Below are 24579 nucleotides of genomic sequence, written 5' to 3'. Positions count from 1 at the left end.
TTAACGGCTTACCAATACTAATTACAGCTCTGGGTATTGAGGAGACCTCTTATGGGGAGAAAGAAAAGGGAGCCCAGTTCTTTATTTAAAAAAAATTTTTTTTATTTCTTGAGAGAGAGAGAGAGAGAGAGAGAGAGAGAGAGAGAGATCAAGCAGGGGAGGGGCAGAGGGAGAGGGAGAGAGATAGAATTCCAAGCAGGCTCTGCACTGTCAGTGTAAAGCCCAGTGTGAGGCTCGAACTCACAAACCATGAGCTCATGACCTGAGCCGAAAGCAAGAGTCAGAGGCTTAACCGACTGAGCCACCCAGGTGCCCCAAGGGAGCCCCGTTCTAATAGTAACATCTTATAGACTTTGTGGAGGAAGGTAAGTCAGTAAAGGACATTAAAGAGTGTCAGTGGGAGAAGAAAAACCTGACAGTTGGTGTAGCCAAATGCTGCTGTAAGAATTCACTTCAGAGTCAAACTGAAGCAGGTCCATTGGATGAAGAGACAGGAGGTCATTGTTGGAGTTTGAGCCAAGTACTGTTTTTCTGGAGTGATGGGAATAGACATTCAAATGGAGTGAGATAACAGGAACAAGATGGAAGCGGAGATGTGGTGAGGAGCCTTCCTGAACAGATTTGAGTTTGGATTTTGGCCTCAACTATGTGAACCACCTCATGTATATTGCGTCAAGTTTTAGAATCGAGAGGGTCTATTTGACTTAATGTATGTAGAATGGGAGATGAGAATGCTTTTTTTTTCTCATTTTTTCTCATTTCTCTTGTGCCTCTTAAGAGAATCTTGTTGATGGTGATTCTAGTTTTGAAGACACGATACATATATTTACTGTCCTAAATACATTATCTGGTATTAAAATGAAGGTCTGGACTCACCAGGGTAGGAGTTACTATGTCCATCTCTATCGTGGCAACTTTCTAATCAATTTTCAGGGGAAATTCTGAGTATAGTCAATTTTACTCTAAGCACTGACTTTGGATAGAACTCCTCTATAAGATGAACCTCCACCTTTAAATATTTTTTGTAATGTTTTTATTTATTTTTGAGACAGAGAGAGAGTATGAGCAGGGGAGGGGCAAAGAGAGAGGGAGACACAGAATCCGAAACAGGCTCCAGGCTCTGAGCTGTCAGCACAGAGCCCGACGCGGGGCTCGAACTCACAAATTGCGAGATCGTGACCCGAGCTGAAGTCGGACGCTTAACCGACTGAGCCACCCAGGCGCCCCAAACCTCCACCTTTAATGACAAAGATCTTAAGGGGTTCAAGTGTCCCAGAGTAGTGAATACTGAATTTGAAAGGAAGTTTTGCTTTTTATATCAGTTTCCTTTTACCTTCCCTTTTAGCAACTTTTACTTCAGCCACATTAAAAAACAGTTAAATTTTGTTAGACTATTTTTAATACTATTGTTATTGCTCCTAATAATAACCGCATCCCTCTCCAGTCCCTTAGAAGGAAATAGCTTGAGTCATAGAGTTAGGATATTGGCAAAGTACCCAAAACACATTTTTGACATTTAGTTTACGACAGAGAACAGTGATTTGGTGTTTGGCTCAAAGTTGCTCAAGCACATTTGCCTTATTAGTGGGCAATTCTGGGCAAATTTAATGGCAAATGGTAATTGTACCGAATGAATCTGTAGGCTGGTATTAGAGTGAGGGCTTGGTATAGAAAAGATAGAGGATGTATTAGAGTGGAAACAATAAATGATTCATTTCTTTGATTGTCCCAGATCCAGCAAAAGGGGACAGGTATGCTATTAGGACTTTGGAGGTTTCTTGCAAAGAAGACATACATAGAGTGAACTCAAGCCTGAATTTCTGAGTCAATAGCAAGTCTGTGCAAGACAGTTTTAGATGACTTCCAAAAATTAGATTTTTCTACACACACACACACACACACACACACACACACACACACTGTAGAATGACCTGAAAATGTGCAGAGGACTTTCTGGAATGATAGAATTCAATGTACTGGAGTTTGATCCAAAGCAAATTGGACAATACAAATGCTGGGAATTGTGATGTAAGTTTCTGTAAGAAAAGGATTTTCCCCCTTTCTTACAGTTTTAACCTTTTCGATGTAGCTACCTTGAGAGAGCATATTTATGTCCAAGGAAGCTTATTTAATTAAACTAACTGAAATGAATGGATTATTCTGAAAAGAGAGTTTAAAAAGTGAATTGTTTTTCACTACAGCTTTGTTTCCAAAAGTACACAATTACTCGACCATTGCCCTTGTGCATTAATGTGTCATAAGAATATATCTTGAGTGTTTCTGGTTGAACAAATGTTGAAGATACTGGTTACATACTTTCCCTTAAGTTGGTTTACAAGCGTTTGAATACACATGTGCACTGAAAAAGAAAGCCAACTGGGATAGAGACATACTGTCCCAATGCCTGCCATTCGGTGCCTAACACAATTGTCATTGTGTTTGTCACCTATTTTCTTTCACATGTGGGACATCTGTGAATTCAAACCAGTCAATTAGACTGGGTAAGGTTGGTTTAGCTTCCTGACCCTGTCTTCTGATCTGCAAAATGGGGGGACCAGATTGGATGAGCTTGCAGATTCTACCAAACACATCCTGTGTAACCCTCTCAAGAGGGGGCCAGAGCTAGTGAATAAGATGGGATAGCACTCGCATAAATTAGGTTAGTTTATACAGCAGAAGGGATTTTGCAGTTGTAATTAATGACAAAATTATAAAGATGTGAAAGATCCTATGTGGTATTTTTGTTGAATTATTACACATTTAAGGGAAACTTATGGGTGTAATACTGCAAGATTAATTCTTTGTGTGCATGTGTGTGTGGTGCTTTGAAGGGGTGTGGAAACAATGGTGGAAAGAAGCATCTGACCAAGTCTTCATCAGACTGGAAGGGATATTCCTCCATAGGATTCAAGACAGCCAAACATCACTGGCCTTCTAAAGTCTATCCCTTGACCTGGGCACTAGAATTAAGAGTAGGGTACCAAGGAGGCAAGGGTGGGAATTCAAAGCAGGGGAAAGTTCAGAGAACTGATGATTGGCTTCGAATGAGGTGGGATATTCAGTAAGATGGTCCCAAATGTGGAAAGTTCTAGGAAGCTGGGATGGAAGGTGGTGGGGGCAACATCAGCAAAGCCAAGGCCTGACTCTCCAGGGCTGCTGTACCCATATTATTTCCTCCCACTCATACTCATCCCGTGGCAGAGTACCTGGATGATCAGACTCAGAGATCAGGAAAACAGGCTGAAAGAGGTCAAGTAACATCCCCAAGTAACATCCTCACGTGGCAGAGAGGGAAACTGAACCCAGACAGTCTTACTACAGAGCCCTCACTCCTAACCACCTTTGCCTGAAATGCAATAAATGAGACAATGTGCATGGTTTCTCTGGGGCAGTGGGAGAAGGGGAGCCCTATGCTTCTGGGGGCTGATGTTGTTCTGACGTCAGGAAACCATGAGTGGTTGGTGAAAACTTAGGGGAGGAGGCTGAAGATGGGTGTAAAGTAACCAGTCTTTTCCTAGCTGGAACTTTCCCCACAGGAGCTCTTGTTGCCTAGAGAATTCTATCTTTTAGGTAAGGAGGGCATGGCCTCACAGTCCTCGGGAGATGTGGTGCTTCTTGGTAGGTCACCATTTTGTTTTTGTAGTTCTATTCTTAATTTCTCCTTAGCGTTTTGCATTTCCACTTCTTTTTCAATCTAGAAGATGGATCTGTCCTATTCATTCCATCCTTATGGCGTGGGAGCTGCCATTTGGGAGTTATCATCCAGTGGTGAGGGGACCACACCAACAATCCCAGGGCCCCTCCCCCAGCACACCCTCACCCCGTGGGTGCCTCGTCACAGGGACTGCCTTCCATATACGAATGAGCCAGGTAGGACGGTCTCTCTACAGCCTGCTTCCTGCTGGTTCCTGCCAGGCAGGAAGGTGTACTAGGATTGAGGGGATGTAGGGCAATTCTGACTCACGTGGGGCAGCTCTAGTGAAGGCTCTATGATGGAGCCCCAAGTCATGTCAATGAGTCCAGTGTCGAGTCTGGGGGAAACGGAGAGCTGCACTGAAGAGTAGCCAGGCTCTGGCCCGGGTTGAGGAGAAACAGGACATACGAAGGACAGGTTTACCCGATAACACAATTGTATCTTTGGAAGCTTACAGCACTGTCCTTATAAAAATGCAAAGCAGGTACAAAAGAAATTAATGTCATCTTTAAAAGGTCAGAGCGAGCCTGAACATTGATTTTAAGATGCTTTATCAATTAGAGACCAGAGGTTTTTCCTGATGATATTTATTTCATAAATGTAATTATTTTTCTAAAACATATTAAAATAGAAAACATGTTCTTTTGATCAATTATACAAAGAAAATACCAATATAGTAATAAAAATACTGAAAATATATGAAAAGCACCAGAATATTAGAGAAATTACACTGGCAACAATTCTAGGAATATATTTTTTTTTGCAATTGTACAATAAAGTGCTATTAAATCCAGTCAAAATTAGTGGAAAGATATAAAAACAGTTATGGTATTATGAAATTTGAGGCTAGGTTTAACCGCAGTTGCATTTTTAGGCTACTTTGAGACCAAGCTAATAATATTAATGTTTTCATGGAAAAATCTATTGATTTCCATTCTCAAGCGAAAATCTCGATCTTAATGTTGATCCTTGGTAATTTGGTCATGAATAGGTAATGACAAGATAAAAAATAAAATTATTATCAGAGTACTCAAAGTAATAGTCACACAAAATGTGATAAAATCAAATGAAGACAGAATAAAATCTGATGTAAATGATTAGTTAAGACAAGAACAGAAGTTTAGATGCCTTTGATCTTATAATTTTCAGTAATCTTGTATAGTCACATTTAGTAGACACACAAACGTTAACAAGATACGTTATTAAATTCAACTGGCCAGACATCAGGGAAGAACATTGTAGTGAGTCCACGTCATTTTCGTAGGAAACATTAAAGGGACACTGTTAGGACAATACACTTCCAATTCTGACCAATGATTTCCCCATTCATTTGCTGAGGAACGAAGGACATACACAAATGCTTTGAGATTAGGTTATATATAGCCGGGGATCTAACATGGAAAGGGAACCGCTGTGCACACACACAGGGAGATACTACGGGGAGTACTTAGGGTGTACTGAAGTCACTTTCACGGCTGGAGTTGGCAAACTGCAACAGAAAAACCCAAATTAAGACCAAGTATCAGACCAGTGTCCTTTTAAGGTTTTATTGCTAGGCCAATTTTGAAGGGACTCTATGAAATCACCACTCTCTACAACTCGACTTTGGAATCCTCAGCTTCTCAAGATGAAAGCCGCCAACCCTACACTTCAGAATAAAAAGTTCTCCAAACGTGGCTCAATCAAAACTCAACATTTATTTAACAGGCAGACTATGTTTTCTTTCAGATAGTTACATGTGAACCGACGAGAACTGAAAATGGCTGTGTGAGTGAGAAAACAAACTGATTTCATCCGCCTCTGCCCCTGCAAGTTGTATCATTTTAGGAATTTAGGGACCACCCTCAGGATTACTGTGACGAAGGCAGAGTATCCAGCAAGTGCAACAGCCCTGGTCTAGGAATTCTAGTTTTCATTCCTAAATGGAGAACCGACACTTGAGTTTTGATTTTTTTCCCCCCATGCTTATAGGTACTCCAGTGTTGTGTCAAGTTTCCTTCTTGTGGCCGATTTTCACGCGAAACTGAAATGTGAATGAATTCTGCTCTGCATCTCAAAACCAAGGTTTCAAAGAAATTTTAACTCCTGTCATTTAGAAAAAGGAGGATTAGACCCTTATAAGAAATGCAGCATGGGGGTCAGTGTCCCGCCCCAGTGAGCGATGGGAAACTGCATAAAAAAGACTGGAAGAGAGGACCAAGAAAACCCAAGCAAACTTAGTTTCCCAAATTCTGTCTAAATGTGAGTGTTCATAAAAAAGTCCGAGATTAATAAAAGGCAGACTGTTAAGGAAGACAGATAAGAAACAAAGGCTAAAGGTGGTTTGGCATTAAATTGTTTCACATACCCAAAGAATATTGACTAGCATCTGGAAGGAATTCTCAAAATTACAAAGTCATGTTCACAGAAATTAATCTGTATTAAGTACGGGTTTTTTTTTTCAATATACATGTTCTATATACATAGTATAGAAAAGCTAATAAGTTGGCTCAGCTATAATGATTTTGTCATAAAAAAAAGATTACATTTTTTGGCTGTGACAAAGCTTGTTACTTCTACTTTTCAGTCCAGCTAATGTATACATATAAAACAAACTTTAGAAGTATTCAAATCAAAAGGAAAAAATAAATTATATCTAAAGTATTAATTTACACAATGGCTATGCCTTGACTTTATTAACTATAACTATGATCTCTTATACTCAATTTCTCCAGTGTTTCCTCATTTTAACAGAGTTTATTTTCAAGACACGTATTTGTTCCCCTCTAAGTGTTGCACGTTTCCTTTCAGGAAGCACAGATGTGCAAAACTTTTAGTAACATGAAGTTCTGGGTCTTTTTCCAACTAATGAGCGAAAGAGCCATGTTTCTCACTGAACTCCACTTCTTTAAGTGTACAACAAATAGAAGAAAGACATGACAAAAGCAAGCAAGAGCATTGTTAAGGAAAGCAGCAGCTGCTGGAACCAGATACACCGCTGAACTTGATCTTCAAGCTTCCTATTGCTTTCTAGTAAACGATTGAGCTAAAGAGGGGAAAAAAAGGATGAAAGATGCATATCAGTAAAACAGTACATTAACCATGTGAACAACTAGGAATATTAGAAATCCAAACATTTACAGGATGGGGTCCGTCTACTCTGAACAGCTGGGAGCAGGAAATGCAATGAGGGATCACATCTGTTTGGTGAACAGACGTGCGCCTGCTCACTCTAGTTTTGGAAAGATCTAATTTTGCAGTTGAAAAGGAGCAATGCAGTCACTTTCTGCAGGTACCAAAGCCAGCGAGTCAGAAAGAGAGTCCCTCCAATCTTTTTCGAATTTAGATGGTACCTCTTCCATGAGATCAAATTCTTGGATACTCTCCAAAGCGCCACACCTCGTCCAAATTAGAATGGCCAGAGCTTTTAAAAAGTTTAACACATCTCCAAAAGTAACTCACCACTCACCATTTCCGATTTGGCTGCCCTTCACAAAGAAAAGAGCATTTCTGTCGCATCTATGCCAAAGGTTCTCTCTACGTCAGCGGGGAAAAAGTGGATTTCTAACGTTGGTTAGCGTTTACAACTTTGTTTTAGGGAGAAAGAACACTTACTTGTAGATAAAGATCTTCACTGGTTTTATCTGACATGTTAAAAGCATTGTCTTTTAACGTAAGGGTGGTTGGTTTACTGCTCTCAACAATATGGCATCTTAACCTGTGGAAATGCAAAGGAAACAGGATTGTAAAAGTAAACTATAAAATGAAAAGAGTTAAACACAGAAATCTACATAACAGACATGAAAGCACTCATTCTTCTCCCAGTTACACATAAGGTAGCAGCACAGCGTGTATTCATCTTGGAAGGGGAGCAGAATTTGCCACCCCAAGATACACCTCTCTGGCAGAAGGATTATCTTGGGCTCGCTATTTTTTGAGAAACAGCAGACATAAGAAAAGCTTTGAAAATCTTTTGTCAGGGACACTGACATTTATAAAGGTCATCTACACTTGTAAGGGTGTTTTCCTCTGTGTACCAGAGGGGGTGACAAAATCTCTAGAAGGGACCCATCTAAATCTGCTTAAGGACCTTACCCTCGTTTACTGTGATTTTCCTGACCGTCTTCCCTAACTGACTCGCTGATGCCCCAACATCTTGTCTTGGGCCATCTGGGGGAGTTTTACTGTTTCCCTGGGTATGTGCCGTGTATACAGGAGGTATACGTGTTATTCAACTTCTGTTTTCTCCTATTAATCTGTCTTTTATTCCAGGGGGTGGAGGTCTCAGCCAAGAACCTAGCAAGGTAGAGGGAAAATTACTTTTCCTCTCCTACGTTTTGGCAACCTACGATGGGCCCTGCTGGGACACCGTACTCACTTAGGCACCTACAGATGGGATCCTGGAAAACTGGCAGAAGCCAGTGAAGGGTAAAACTTCTTACCTACCAAAGTCAGCTCTTCTAGATCTCACACTAGTGCCAGGTCGAGAGAGGTAAAAATTTCACCTTGTCCCTACCTTTCCAAATTTAGGTTAGCAGAAGAAAAATCGGTCAAATGGGGTTTTCCTTTCCTCTCGTTCTATGTATTGAGAGCTTGGGTTTGTAACCAGCAAGAATATTCTTTTTGGTCTCTGCCGGCTGGTGGATGCACAACACACAAGGTGACAGGCAGCATTCTCTCTGTCCGGCCGTGCCAGCTCGCAGGGCAGTTGTCATTTGGGTCCCCAGTCCGTGAGGGGACTTTGTGCTGTCAAAGTCCAATCCAGGAGCACTTCCCTGGTGTCACAGAGCGCAGGGTCTGTGACTGGAGGCCTCGCACATTGTTGTGGGGAACCGGAGCTGCCATTTTCACGACACCGTTCTCCCCACTTGTGGCGAAGAAAGTATTTGCTTTCTTACGCTCCCTCTCTGAGGGCTTCAGTGTTGGCACCCTCTTTTGGGAAGCCTCTTGGGTCCATGGTTAAGCCATCAAGAGGCCTGTTGGTTTGAGTCGTTATTGAGATTAATATAAGATCCAACTTGTCAATGCCAGATGGTGGATCTTTTACATTTCTAAAGCTTCTATGCTGAAAACACTGTTAGAGAGCTCTCATCCTAAACAATGGTGGTCTTGGTAGCTCTGGAAAGACCAAATTGAAAGGAGAACATGACCCAGTATGGCAGCTGGCCTGAGGAACTTCCTTAGAAAGAAGAGATTATGAAGTTTTCAATCTCTACTTTCAGAAGATAACCACCTACCAAATTTAGAGAAGAGGTGAAAAGATCAGTCCCCATTCACAGGGACTGTGACTGGCTGCTAAGGGTTGTTCTTCTTATCCATGATTATACTGTAGTTATCAGATAAGCCACATGGTCTCCTGGGGAAAACTCTCCTCACCAGGAACATGACCAGAATTTCTCCCAGGCCCTCCTACAAACGTTCAGGAAATGGATCAGCTGCAGGCTGATGTCTGGGGGCTGATAGAAGCAATAGAACAAGTTGTTTTTCCCCCCTGAATTAAATTGGTTCAAGGATGAAGTAAACACTTAGAAACAGGACAGCATTCAAAGGCCTTTGTTGAATACTTTCTATAAACTTTTTAAAGGCATGCCGCATTAAACCCTAAAGCTCCAGAACATAGAAATCACTTTCTTTCCATCTTAGTTGGAAATCATCTTCCTGATATAGAGCAGACTGAAGAAAATGTAGCTGGATGGGTGGGTCAGTCCCCTGATCCCATTCAGGCTGGAACACAATTATCTGAGGAATTAAAAGCAACCATCTTTGATTTGCAAATCTTTACAAAACCACTAGGGCAACACTGGAAGCAGTTCAAAGTTTGTCTAAGCTTCCCCATCCTAAAACCTACCCTGCCCGCACCCTCTCCCCCAACACCCCCCCACCCCCAGCTCATCTGCAAATACATGTCAGTATTGTGAAAGATCAGGACATTGGAAACAGAAATGTCCTGGGCTCAAGACAAAGAAGGAAAATAGAAACAGTAATTACTGAAGACCTCTGATGATAGGCAAATGTACCCCAAAACTGCTTAAAAAAAGAAATAACAAACCTTGATACTTTGTGCCTTTCAGGTAAACATTTTCTATCCTCTAGGACGTGATAGCTAGCTCTTCGAAATATAACTTTAGGGTAAACTTATTCCAACTGCCAGAAACGCAATTTGGACCTAAATGTTCTTTTACAAACTAGTGAGTTTTGTGTTATTGTACCTGATTCATGGCTAAAATTTAGAGCTAGATACCTCAAAAGTCTCTGAGTCTATATGTTTCCGTGTGTCTATATATGTTATGGATGCGTAATATTTTTCTACTTCTGGACGGTATTGCCAAAATTAATTTGTAAAAGCTCTATCTGACTGGCTTAAAGGAAAATAAGCACTTATCAAATTAAGTATTCCGAAAACTCTTAGAAATATAGAAACTAACCCAAGTGTCTTTCAAGTTCCTGGGATGTGGAGTAATCTTAGGTAAAATAAAAGCTGGTCAAGTGTGTTGGTTTAATTAAAATAGGCATGTCTTCAAAGTTATCAATATTAGATATAATGCAGATATGCAACTTTTTTCTACTTGAGTTTACTATTCAAATAGGTTCACGTTTTTAGGTAAGTTGGGTAAGAGTTTTTAGGTGAATTTGTCTACTTAAAAACAGCTTTTCAACTCTGTTTGGTAACGAGTTTTGCTAAGTAAAATAGGAAATTATTTCCAAATAAGATAAAATATTGAAACATTACTGAGCACAGGCTTATCTACTTTTGGCTTCTTATTACAGACGAACTAAAAATATTTAGTCTGTTAGTAAACATATCTCGTGCCACACTGAAAAACTGTACCATGAGGAAGCATATGCTTCTAGAAATTATGTATCCCTGAATTTGCCAATCTACAGAATGCTGGTGTTAAATGACCACAATTGTTTACTACTTAATTTTCACTAAAAATTATTGTTTCTAAGAATTCTGATTCATATATGTAATTTACTAGAAATAATGGAGACGATTAACTCCACGTGCAAGTAAAGTAGGATGTGTTTTTAGCTGAGGAAAGGTATGGACACGTATTTTTCTTAAGGGGAATAAAAGTAATTTTATGCTGAATTAAAGCTGGTTATTTCTGAATAGGGAAGAAAGCAAAGAAAACTTCTCTTTGTGTAGTCAAGCTGGCCAAGATGGAATTTGTTACGAGGGTTATAAAAATAAGCTTTCATATCAGTAGTGTACTCATGTAAAAGTAAAAGTTAACATCTGCTAAAAGGACAACATTTTCTTGGACTATCAGTCAGCTACTGATAAGAGACGGTGAAAGGTTTTTCTTTAGCTTTTAAGTAATGTGCCTAGAAAGCAAAAATTGTGTTTGATCAAAAATAATTTCCTGTGCTTCATGTTATCTTTATCATCAGGTATTTGATTGCTTAGGAAAATAGTCTTCTAAAGATCAAAAGAGCTAAGTTTTACTCACAACAATGTCACTTTCTGCATTTGCCTTTGACATTTTATTGTTACTATGGTTAAATGGATAATTAAGTATTATTTCATGATGATCTAGGATTCTATTCAATCAAGTGTCTAAAACTTTCTGACATTTTTGACAAACCCCAACTCAAATTCTAACTGAAGTCTTTTTGACCTTGAACTATCTCTGGAATTTTTCAGACGGCCTCTGGAATGTATGGAAAGATTAGTTTTATAGCTCTTTTTAGAAGAGAGAACAAATTAGGCTTATGTTAAGTTACATGGGAAGCACTGTCAAATAAGTAATCCTAAACCTTCTTTAGGTTGTATTTGTATGGATACGTTATTAACATAAGTGTTCCAGAAATTGTATAAAATTCCTAGAAGTCGGCTATGTTCTAGTATAACGTTATTGTTTGTAATTCTAGTTATTATCTTACAATGTTGTATGCCACAGAAATAACCAAATTTCCTTGTCAAAAGCCTTATAATTAACTTTCATCAGGTCTGCAACCATGGCCATTTTTAAGTCTGTCATTTATAGAAGCTATTGTTTTACTCGGATCCTTTCGCAAATGTGCTTCATCTTCAGAGATTCATGGCAAGGTACTCCAGAAAACAGGTTTCTGATGACTTTAAGATCATAAAACTGAACTGGTAAGAATTTCCAGAATAAAAAAGCTGGTTTCAAGCAGACCAAGAATTAATAACATGGGAGTGAATGAACTGATAATTCTACTGTTTAGGACTTTTTTGAAACACTGCTGGTTCTTTAATGTTTTGTTTTCCAAGGTTTAAGGAAATATTCTACTCTTTTCTCATAAGCTATGATTGACAGAACTATACCTTTGTAAGCAGAATTGAAACAAGTTTTCTCCCTCTGTGGTCCCTCCAGCATTCAGAAACTCAAAGTATTCTTTCATGGAAATACGGGTTTTTTTTTTTTTTTTTTACATCAATTCAGTAAGAATCTCTTCTCCTTGGAAGAGGACACAATTGGAAGCATGGTTATATTACTAAGGCTCTGACTTGAATGTCTTATTTGAAAATGGTATGCATAAAAATCAGGTATGAGCAGACAGTTTTAAGGGCCTAAGACTGCCCATTAAAGCCCCTTGCAAAAAATAGACCTGTAACCTTGCTTACAGGCTTCTGGATGGCCTTACCAGGTAAGGAAGGTCCCTTACCTTGGCAGGCTCAGGGGCTTCAAGAAGAGAGGAATTCATCTAAATCTGCATAATAACCTTACCCTTGTTTACTGTGCTTTTCCTGATAACCTCTCATTACTGGCTCCTCTGCTCCCACACCCACTCCCCCCAGTCTTTCTTCTTTCACTGGAGATGGTATTGAAGGTGGGGAGAGGGAAAATTATAAGAGAATCCCCAGCAGGTTCCGCGCAGAGCCCTCGAACCCCGGTGAGATCATGACCGGAGTTGAAATCAAGCGTTGGGCGTTTTACCAACAGAGCCACCCAGGCGCCCCACTTCCTACTTCTTAGTGCATGTGTAATAACACAAGCAATTAAAGATACTGCTCAATAACCTACGGGAAGTTTATTTTATAGGGTAATCAGTTCAACCTACCCGATCTTCCTACTTATTTGAAGGAAACCACCCTTTCTAGGTGGGAGTCAGTGCTTTACTCGGGCCTTCAGTACCAAACCACCAAGTCTCCCTCTTTCTGGGAGGTAAGTGATCCTCTCTTGACTTATAGAAAACCAAACTATGAGCAATTAATTAAAAGAAAAAACCCTGCTTTTGAGGGACTGTTTGCAAAGAACTTCAAATTAATCTCCATCTTTTATACCAGTGTTACATAACCTTTCCATTTTTCAGAGCCATGCCTTTGACAAAAATAAACTTGGCTAAAAACACAAAGTGGAGGGTGTCACAACTTGGGAATTTACTCCATCCCAAAACAAGTCAACCCCATCCCGAGCCTTAACTTGTATCTGGGTTCCTTCCTCCTTCCCAAAGAAAGCTGACCCTTACCTTGGATGTAAGTCTTGTCCCTTCAGCCTTGTCAGAAATTTCACTACTGGTGATTTACCCTGTCCAGGTGGCCTCTCTCATTGAAAAACCCATGCCAGACAACTGCTTCATCAACACTACATTATTCCTTCCTCCAGCAAGACTACTCTCTAGAACAGTCGTACTACCTCCATTTTTTTGGCACCTGGCTCCTGCCAACTGAAACTGCCCCCCCCAGGTGGGCAGTGATGACTTCACTGCCAACACCTCATCCTTCCTGATTGGCATGGAAACACTTCCTAGCACTGGTCCCTTCCTCTTTCGTCAAATGCTCTTCCTTGGACATTTGATGACACAGCTCACCTACTGCTTTCCCTCCTGAGTCCCTGCTGGATTGTCCTCCTCTGGCCATGAAATAATTCTCTAGGCTGGGTCTTACCCCTCTCTTGCTGGGACAGCTGAAATAAAGCTTGCTTCCTAGGCCCTCTCCTGTCCTCCTCCCCTCTGACAAGATCACTTTTTGCAGGCTTGTTCACAAAGGTAAATCAGGTCAGGTGGATGCTCTCCTATCCGCCTCTGTCCAGCCTTCTTCCCACCCTGAGTCCTGTCACTCTTCCCTATGTGGTCCAGCCACATGTGTGTTCTTTCAATTGCTTTTGAACAGTTAACTCAACCATGACCGTTACTAGGTTTTCCAGCTTCTCATTTATCAAATGGGATAAAGAACTACTTACCTCCTAGGGTCATTTTAATGACTAAGTGAATAAATAAGAGTAAAGCACTTAAATAAGAGCCCGCTGCCAGCCAGTCCTGTTTTAAGTGTTAACTCAGTATCAGTCTTTCACTTGGGTCTGGTCTACACTGTTTTCCACACAGCCCCGAGAATAATCCTTTAAACAAAATAAGCCAGATCACTTCCTGGATCTGCTGAGCACCAACTGTAGTTTCTCCTCTTAACATCAGAAGTCCTCGCTATGGCAATCATTTGCATTCCTACTATCTCTTTGACCTCATCTCCCACCAAGCTGCCCTTAACCTCCTCGCTGTTCCTTACACAGGCCCAGCACACTCCTTTTTCACTTGTGGTTCCCTTTTCCTGGAAAGCACTTTTTCTAGTTCTATCTATATGGCTTACGTACTCTTTTCCTTCAGGGCCTACAAAAGTGCCATCAGAGTGGCCATTCTTTACCCACCAGTCTTTGTTTTGGGGGGCTGTCCTTTGCATTGTGGGATGTACAGCAGCATCTCTGGTCTCTACCTGCTAGATGCCACAGTACCCCAATGCCCACTTGTGACAATGAACAATGTTTCCAGACACTGACGAGTGTCCCCGGGAGGCAGAACTGGCACACTCCAAAAGAAAACCACAACACTCCTCTGTTTTCTCCCTCTCTGTGTATCTTTGCATGCACATACATACTTGTATATGCCCATGCAGTCCCAGGTTTTCCCCCTAATACATCATAGGTACCTTTGTGTATCAGAACAAGAGACTTCCCACACTCTTTTGAATAGCTGCAGAGTACTCCTGCATACATTCAAGTGCGTCTGACCGTTGCTTCACTGGTGACCATTTAGGTTTGTTCTTTCCCATTTTTTCCTAGTACAAATAACGCTGCAACACACACATTCTAGGACACAAAGTGAGTGCTCCTATAAAGGGAACGGCCGGGACAGAGAGATCTAGGTTTGTAATTTTGGACACATCCAGATTCTTGCACAGTCCTGTAAGCAAGTCCCTGCTTGCAACCTCCTTGAGAAACTCCAGATCTCATTCCTGGGCACACCCCAGAGCCCCACACAGCTCAGGGCCCACACTAGAAGCCTAAGTGTCTGCCAAATGCTAGAAGGAAGAGACACCTGCCTAGTCCATGCAGGCATAGCTCTCTGATTCTTCCCATCACATTTGAGAATCTGTAAGAAGCATACCTATGTTCCATCACTTTGTTTCTGGGAACCTCTTTCCAGAACTGAGTCAATTCTGCTGGGCCCGTGCCAGATGACTGTTCCATTTCTGCAGCCATTATCAGAAAACGGTCTTGGGCAGAGACTGTTAAACCTGCATTCCAAAAGAGTAACTTGTTATATAAACAAGCCTTTACAAAAGGTTGGAAATGTTGGTTTAAGGCATTATTCTAGAAAACAATGGAAAAAGGACCATATGGAACCACCCTAAAAAGGGAAACGTTTTTCTAAAAATTCAATTTCAACAGGCGTCAGTTTAAACAATTTTATGCATTAAAAAACCATTCTAGTGAGACCCATTTACCCATTTCATTTTACACACGAGAAAATGGATGCCTAAGAATGCAGCGACGTGACGTGTTGACACTCGGATTTCCGGCTTCTAGTCCAGCTCTACGGACTCACCAACCAGCCCCAGGTACCCCAGCACACCCTCTGAGGCCATCACGTGACAACTCACCCCCGTGGGGAGACACAACTATGTCAACTGAAGCTCCAGGGTCACAACTGCTGTTGCTTGGCTTGACTCTGTATTTTTCTGGAGCAGTTGTTCTCACCTATTTATGAATAATCACGTAATCACTAACAGCATAATGATAAAACTGATCTTGGGGGGGTAAACGGCTTGAAAGTGATTTTTAGAAAACTAGCAGTTAATAATAAAGTCTACAAAACACCCACGGTGGTCAGGCATAGAATGTATCTTTCCCCATCAACAGGAAAACAGTATCTTTATTTTTTAAAATCTCTGCTAATCTTGGAAGTCCAACTGTCACTCAGCCTTCCTTTTCAACAAAACAATCTGTGCAGTATCCTATCTGGCAATTGCCTAAATTTAATAACACAAATTCTAAAAAACCGTATTAGGACTTGTTATAATAGCGTTGTCCAATTAAAAACACTAGAAAATCAAAGAAAATATCCTAGTGGTCCGTCCAATCTAAATTAAATAGATGATTTAAGGAAATAATTTCTACAATATGGGGCAGTGGCAGACTCGGTCATTAGGTTAGTATCCAGCATAAACTACATTCCAAACTATATCACACTTGGGGGAAAATGCACTCTTGATTTTATAGTTTTATTTTTTTTTGCTATTATTATGAATTATTTATATGATGAAGAGTGATTTTCCTTGGGTTTTTATTTACAACAAACATTAAAGCCTGAGATTAATTTGGACATTAGCCTATTATGGCTCATTAAAGATTGAGATACAGATCCCAGGGAAAATTTTAGATAAGCTATGCCATGTGGTTAAAACTAGAAGGCAGCTTATCATGCCTAAAAATGTCATAAAAACACTGCACAAGTTACAAATCCTCAGTCTTTCGATTAAAATGTCTGAAATCACTTCCCATATCCAATTTCCACATATAATCTATTAGATCTTTCAGATACTTACCTTAAACGCCACAATGTTTTTAGTTACATTTGTCAACACTATTAAAGTTTTCTTCTCTCCAGATTCTGTACTTCCAAAATACAGTTCTTCTGCTGGGCTAGGTGGTAACAAAAACATAAGGCATTTGTGCTATTCAGAATAAATGACAATCTAATCATTAGCTGGAAGAAAAGCATTTAATATTATATGCTCATTTGTATAAAGAGATTTCATAAAAAAAAAAAACCTACAAAACAATGACCTAATATAGTTTGTGTTTTCATCTTACTAATTGCATGCTACTTAAAAGTCCTATGGTTGGCTTCCCCAAGATCAAAAGCTAAATAGAAAAGGACAGAAGAAAGAATAGGATGATTCTGAATTAGCCTATAATCAGCACCATCTAAAGGTGCATTTAAACTCTTTGGAAGGTTACACATAATAAAAACAGAGAAGAAGCTGGCACTTCAACTTTAATTACAAACAGAATAGAATGGGGCATAATTTTATACACCAACAGAGAAAAGTCTAACGTAAAATGAACGATCATCAGGGAGGTCTTGAAGGAACAGACTAAGGTCTTACTACGTAAAGGCTTTTTCTAAGTAATATGGAATACAAAAAACAAAATTTGGGGTGGGAAATATTTGTCAAACAGTAAAAGCAGTGAGCCTCAAAATACAAATTTTACTACTGTCACTGTAGAGCATGTGAACTAAAAGACTAAAGCAACGTTTTATGTAGTTTTTATTTTTTTAATGTTTATTTTTGAGAGAGACAGAGTGCGAATGGGGGAGGGGCAGAGAGAGGGGGAGACACAGAATTGGAAGCAGGGTCCAGGCTCTGAGCTGTTAGCACAGAGCCCCAAGTGGGGCTCGAATTCACGGACCGCGAGATCGTGACCTGAGAAGTCGGACGCTTAACCGACTGAGCCACCCAGGTGCCCCATTGTGTAGTTAAATTTTTTTTTTAATGTTTTATTTTTGAGAGAGAGTGCGAGTGGGGGAGGGGCAGACAGAGAGGGAGTCAAAGAATCTGAAGCAGGCTCCAATCTTTCAGCACAGAGCCCGATGCAGGGCTCGAACTCACGAACCGTGAGATCATGACCTGAGCCGAAGTCGGACAGTCAACCAACGGAGCCACCCAGCAGCCCCTCCAATTGTGCAGTTTAGTTACATGAGTCAAACTGTATCAGATGCCTCCAAACACTGGGTAGAGGAGTGTTTTTGTTTTAGATAAAAAGGTGAATTGTTCAGACTGTCCTTGACCATATACATAAGTAGATTCATTTTATATCAGGAATGTAGGCATATCAGAGATTCATTTGGAGAACACATATTTTTAAGGACATGCTCTCCTAAGAGGGCTCTGCTCATCTTTGGACAAGACAGATTAGCACAGCTGCTGGCTTACTTTTAGAGCCCATCTGAAATATAACACAGAAAAGACCAGGTTATGAATCTCGGAAGTACTCTCAATAACCACGAGACTGACGGGAGACAGCCGCTATTGGGGCACCTGTGCCTGGAGGAGAGGTGCTGTGACTTTCCTGGGGGCAGAGGCAGGGGATGCTGAGCCCAGACCACAGCCCTGGAAGCTGCCCTGCCCTACCCTACCCTGGCCCTCTCCCTGGCCAGCTCTTGAAGCTGACCCTCGACATTCATGAGCCAAGATCTAGGGTGTCCACAAGCCTCCAGTGAAAAGTGTGAAACTTCTAAACCATTATAGGGAAAGAGGAGAGACAAACTCCACAGGGGGGAAATGGCAAAGAAAACCCATGACCAGCAGAATATACATGTGGGACCCCCCCCACCCAGAAATACACAGATGGTTGAGATAATCCCAATGTATATAAACAAACCAGTCTTCTCAATTAGAGTATCAGTTTTTTTAAAAGTCTGTACCGGTCATAAGAGTCATACCTAAAACAGTTACACAAAAAAATTTCAACTATGGGACAGAAAATGATACATCAGGTCATCACCAAAGTTGGCATAGCAGTATTAACATAAGGCCATATAAATTTATCAACTAAAAGCATCATTAATGAGAAAGAGATCTTTATGTAATGATAATTATAAACAATCCTGAATCTCAGGCTGAGTAACCTAGAAACAAAAATAGAGATGTGCTGAAATCGGGCTTTGGTAAAAGACAAAAACAAAACAACCCCCCTCCTATTTTTCTAGTCCAGCTTTAGCTTTTAGAAGGTCAAACTGATAAGTGCTTAGTTCACTGTCATCTCTGGCATCCTCAAAGTTGTCCAAGTCAAACACTATCAGTAAAATGAGAAAAATATATGTCATTCAGATTAACTGTTAATATATGAATATTCACTTTTATTACCTAATGTGAAATGAGGGCCCTTTAAACACACTTAATGGAATAACAAAAAGGTAGCTAACAATGTCTACTCTGTCTGGAAACCAAGGTGAGTCTTTGGATAACCTTTCATTAGAAAACTTGTGTACTGTTTTTCAAAATGTGGAAATAAATACATTTTCCCTCAAGATGATCAAGACAGATTATTAAAAAAAGCATAGCTAATAAAATCCTCAACTATGATTACCTGATGTGTAGTAAGGGCCCTTTAAACACACTCAATGGTTTTTTGAAAGCTTTCATTTTGGAATCAACCTTTTCATTTTCCTCTGCTTTGGAAGTATGTTCGGTAACGTTAATCTAAAGGCCAAAAAAATATGAAGAAAGAAAGATAAATTTAGTTTCATACTGACAGCTGGGCAGTTCATTAGGTGAAAAAGTAAACACAGTGATTCAATCCAAATTATAATCTTTAACATAAGCTTATTACACCTAAATTACGTATTTGACATATATTAACATGACCATTAACATATACTTGGATGCCTACGACAGATAAGTCACTACAGAAAATGTAACATGGGCTTTCCCTTAGGGTCTTTAAATCTGTTCTAAATTATAACATTTATCCCTCTATCAAGCCCCTGATGACTCATAAAAAGAGAACTAAGTGCTCCTTCCAAAACTGAAATAGAGGAAGTAGATAAAAGGCTTTAAACTACTTTTATCCGATAAAAAATAGTTTTAATAACACAATTCCTAAGTGCATTTTGCCAATTTTTATACCAATGCATGAAATCGGCTTTGTCATACACCATAATGACACTTCTGGTTAGCCAGTGACCTCCTTCCTCTTTCTTTCCATAGACAAAATGTTGAAGGACAGGAAGTTAAATGAATTACCCAAAATCACATAGCTAGCTAGTTGCAGAACGGCGGACAGGCCACAGCTTTTGACTCAAATTCATTCTATTGTTAAGATTACCTTTTTTAGAAGAGCTGTTTGTTCTTCACTGGAAATTGTTTCCAAGGTTTCTTTGCCATCACTCTCTAGATCTTCTTTACTTGAAGCTTCATCTTCACTGGCAATAGGTCCATTTTCACACAATGGTGTCTGGAAATCATCATCTACTAGTGGTGGGTAGCTATACTTGAAAGGATCCTAAGAGAAAGGAATCGTATAACAGCCTGCTGGGAGGTGGGCAGACAAATAATTCTCTCGAGTTAAAAATCCACTCTCCGGGCCAACAAGCAAACCAACACAAAAAAACAGACTTAATTAGATAGCGAATTTTTTTTTTTTTTAAAAGGAAGCATTTCAAAACACAAGGGGAAAGGGCAACAAGTGGTGTGGGCAACTGATTAGCCATCTGTAAAAAAACCAAGTTGGATCTTGAGCTCATTCTTTGCACCAAAAAGAATTTCGGAGGAATAAAAACTTGAAAGTATGTATTTTTTTTAATGTTTATTATTTTTTTAGTAAGCTCTATACCCAACATGGGGTTCGAAACCATGACGTTGAGATCAAGAGTCACCTACTTTTCCAATGGAGTCAGCCAGGTGCTCTGAAAGTGTAATTTTAAAAAACCATGTAAGCTTAAAACAACAACAACAACAACAACAACAACAACAACAACAACAACAACATAAGCTCCAGAAAAACACAAAGATTAAAAAAAACCAAAAAACAGGGTCACCTGGCTCGCTCAGTCAGTAGAGCCTGTAACTCTTGATCTCAGGGTTGTGAGTTCAAGCCCCATATTGGGTATGGAGCCTACTTAAAACAAATACATTAAAAAAAACCAGGAAACAAAACACAAAACCTAAGTAGTGAAGACCGTTCTAATCATAGCACAAACAAAGAACCCAGCAGGCATAAAAATGCTGATAAAAAATGAGCCCACTAACATGAAACATTTCTGAATGACAGAAAACAAAACCCAATCAACTCCCCCCCCCCGAAAAAAACCCGTAAAAAAGTTTTTTTTAAAGCCACAACTAGAAAAATATGTATCGCATGTATCAGAAACAAGACAGCTTTTGTTCATATATACAAATCAAGAAGAGTGATAACAGAATTTTAAAAAAAGGAATGATACAGAATTCATAAAGAACAGACTACCTTTTAAATCATAAAAAAATGCTTGACATCACTTACAATAATAGAAATGCAAATTCAAACCACACTAGAATATTTTTCACCTGAGATTGTCAAAGGTTACAAAAATGAGAGTATGTGCTACTGGCAAGGGTGTGGTTCAAGCATTGCCACATGGTACTGGGAGATGAGCACAATCTCTTTAGAGGGAAACTGGAGCTCACCTTCTACTTACACTGTTGAATCCATGCACCAAGATATTTACAAGGATATTCACTGTAGCACTCCTAATAATGGCAAGATTAGAAAACAACTAACAGTCCTTCCAAAGAGAACTGATTACATTATGTTAAATCCACACAATGGAATATTCTGCAATGGTTGAAAAAAATCAGGTAGACCTCTATGAATCAATATGGCATAAACTAACAAGAGATGAAGTGGGAAAACCAGTGAAACAACATACGGTATGTGACTGTTACGTAAAAAAATAAAATGGACAGAATATTTCCAGGAGAGAAAACGTGGACACAATGGTGGCCTCTGGAGAGTGGCGGTGGGCAGTCACCTGGGGAGGGACACATGCTTGGCACTATACTGCTGTAGTTTTCAATCTTCAGTATTGTTTGCTTTTAAAAAAATCATGTATAAGTATTACTTTTGGGGAAAAAATTATGTGAAAGAATATTAGTCCTACTATAATTCTGAGCAGTCCTAAAAAAATATACCATTAACGACAGAGAAGGGAGATAACCTTTTCTACTCCTAAAAGTAAAAATAATTTTTAGTAGGGGCGCCTGGGTGGCTCAGTCGGTTGAGCGTCAGACTTTGGTTCAGGTCATGATCTCGCGGTTTGTGGGTTTGAGCCCCGCGTCGGGCTCTGTGCTGACAGCTCAGAGCCTGGAGCCTGCTTCGGATTCTGTGTCTCCCTCTCTCTCTGTCCCTCACTCACTTGTGCTTTGTCTCTATCAAAAATAAATAAATGTAAAAAAAAATAATTTTTACTAGAGGCTATAAATTTTAAAGTTTTTTTGAGAGAGAGAGAGAGAGAGAGAGAGAGAGAGGGAGAGAGGGAGGGAGAGAGGGAGGGAATATGAATCCCAAACAGGCTCCTCACTGTCAGCCCAGAGCCCGACGCAGGGCTCGAACTCACGAACCCATGAGATCATGACCTGAGCCGAAATCAAGAGTCAGACGCCTAACCGATTAAGCCACCCAGTCGCCCCTAGATGCTATTAATTTTAAGATATAACAATTCTAGGGACAGATTATTAAAAACAAATCAAATATCTAGTTTAACTAAAGGTAGTATGTGAAATGAACCATACTGCGGTTTTCTAGGTTAAAATGTAAAATATAAAGCTTCAAAATAGGAAAGCAGCAAATTTCAAATTAAAAATACTGGTTCAAGTTTTTCTAACCAAAGAAATCTAAAGGACACAGCAAAACTTTTCATCTTCCCAATCACTTCATTCTGGTTGAATCCAGTTTTGCCAAGTAGGCAGTATCTGAAGTAGATTGTAAAAATCAAACAAATGAAATTTTATCAGGTTAACCCAAAGCATACCAAATCCATAGGTTCCATAGTTTATAAGTACACAATACACAGTACGTTTCATTATCGTGTAGTGGGAAAAATTTAACACATACCTAGTTATCCCCGGTCTCTTATTTTTAAGTACTAATACCATTTCAAAGAAAGGTGATAATATATATTATCTTTGAAATTAAAAAGACTGTTAAACAGTAAACAACTGGAAGCGAACTGAGACACGTGAAAAAAAAATTCAGTAACTCATGGTTCATCTCTAGACACAGGAATACTATGTAGCCATAAATAAGAGTAAAACAGCTTTTCATATTGATGTGGAATGATCTCTAAGACATGTTGTAAAGAAAAAAGTAGGAGGCATAAGGGCGTAAAAATACACTACTTGTTTAAAAGCGATGAGAGGGAGGAAGAATTACATCTCTATTTGCTTGTGTGTGTTACATACATACTGTATTGCTTATGTAGGCAATACGGGTTCCTGGAAATAAATATAAGAGATGGAACTGGGGAGAAGAGAGCGATTGGGATAGCAGTAGAAAGACTTTTTACTGAATACCTGTGTCTGAATATTCGTATTGAATACTGAATACTTTTCAGTCTAGAACCATGTAAATATACAACCTACTCAAAATTAAAATTTAACAACTCAAAAACTTACATAAACATGTCTATCATGGTGCTATTCTGGAGTATCTATGACCTTTCTTTGCACGTTAAGATACTGCTGCTTCTTGTCCCTTAAGGCAAGAACACGGCTTCATGTGCCCCGATCCAGTCTTATTTCAGAAACATACTTCAAGCACTATACTTACAGTTCCACCCATGTGGGGAGGCAGGTATTCTACACTGACATAGTCTTGGACTTCATTTTTACTTGCAAACTTCAACAAACTCACTGCTTCTGGTCCAAGCCAGGATTTCACAATTTTGAAAGCAGCTGAGGAAAAAACAGTCACTTCATTAAATCCATTGTCTTTCTCAATTCATTTACTGTATGTGCTAATGCAAGTCTTCTGATATCAGTTTGGGCTAAACTCTGTCAACAGGTATCTTTGTGGGTTCCAAATGTTCCAGGAAGAGTCAGGAAGACTGAATCACCTTGATGTGCACCAAGAAACTTAACAGAGTTTTGGCCTCTCTACAAATCTGTCAATGATCCCAACCGCTAAGACTCCCAGACACGGAATCAAATAGTACTGTGATTTGAGGGCTAACTATGCAAGAGTATGGAAAGAGTCATTTTTCCTTACACTTCTGATCAACGCCCAACCTGAAAGACCTCCTCAAATGGGAAGTCAAGAAGAGAAAGAAGTGGCTCTCCTTATTTATGGGTTTGAGCTACACTCAGACTTCCATCCCACCCCTAAACATCTCTGCCTTTCTCCCAAGCCCTGCAGCTTATTTAATCGTGAGGAACTCACGGAATCTGCAAGAATAAACCGTTATCAAACACAACTGTTTAGTAATTACAATCTTGTTCTTTCATGCCATTCTAATTTAGATTGTTTTTTTAAACCTTGTTTCCATTCTGACATTCGAAACACATTTTAAACAAATTAAAAGAGGAATCCTGCATTAAGTTTGCAAAAGCATCAATGAAAAAACATCAGGAAATCAAACAGTATGATAAAAATTAAATCCTGGTTCAGGAAACTGCATTTTTAGTTTGGCTAATTATGCTTAAATTTTATGTAATATTTACATTTTCCTTAATTTCGATTTAAAAAGTCTGTGAGATGACGTGTTTGAAGCTAGGTTACTTGAATTAACTAAAATGCTAAATCTGATTTTTTTATAATAGCTTTATTGAGATAATAATTCGCATACCATAAAATTCACCCCTTTCAAGTATGCACATCGATGGTTTTTGGTGTATTTAGATAGTTTTATAACCATCCCTACTACCTAATTTTATTTATTTTAGACAGACAGAGAGAGAGAGAGAGCACGCACACGAATGGGAGAGAGGAACAGAGGGGGAGACAGAGAGAGAGAGTCTTAAGCAGGCTCTGCACTCAGCGCAGAGCCCGCCGTGGGGCTGGATCCCGTGATCCTGGGATCATGACCTGACCCGAAAGAGAGTAAGATGCTCAAACGACTGAGCCAGCCAGGCACACGCCCCCCACTATCTAATTTTAGAATGTGTTTGTAACACCAAAAAGATACCC

General features: G+C 39.7%; 1 protein-coding gene across 2 annotated transcripts in view; it reads right to left on the bottom strand.

The window, feature by feature from the left end:
* Positions 1-4429: 4429 nt before the first annotated feature.
* MOSPD2 (motile sperm domain containing 2) overlaps positions 4430-24579 on the bottom strand; it is a 53537-nt gene continuing 33387 nt past the window's right edge. Inside the window, exons 8-15 of one of the 2 annotated variants that reach the window (XM_006943574.3) lie at positions 23224-23348; positions 19747-19923; positions 19009-19121; positions 16461-16557; positions 15516-15612; positions 15020-15149; positions 7289-7391; positions 4430-5183 (exon numbers count right to left, since the gene is read on the bottom strand). In XM_006943574.3, the coding sequence (XP_006943636.1) occupies positions 5142-5183; positions 7289-7391; positions 15020-15149; positions 15516-15612; positions 16461-16557; positions 19009-19121; positions 19747-19923; positions 23224-23348 (884 nt within the window). In that variant the 3' untranslated portion in view covers positions 4430-5141. Of the gene's footprint in view, positions 5184-5372; positions 6720-7288; positions 7392-15019; positions 15150-15515; positions 15613-16460; positions 16558-19008; positions 19122-19746; positions 19924-23223; positions 23349-24579 lie in introns of those variants that run through there. The other variant, XM_006943573.3, reaches the window with a different exon arrangement.

Source organism: Felis catus, chromosome X (genome assembly GCF_018350175.1).
Source record: "Felis catus isolate Fca126 chromosome X, F.catus_Fca126_mat1.0, whole genome shotgun sequence".
NCBI lineage: Eukaryota > Metazoa > Chordata > Mammalia > Carnivora > Felidae > Felis > Felis catus.
Note: the sequence above shows the minus strand (reverse complement) of the source record. Positions and strands in the feature narration are given on the sequence as shown.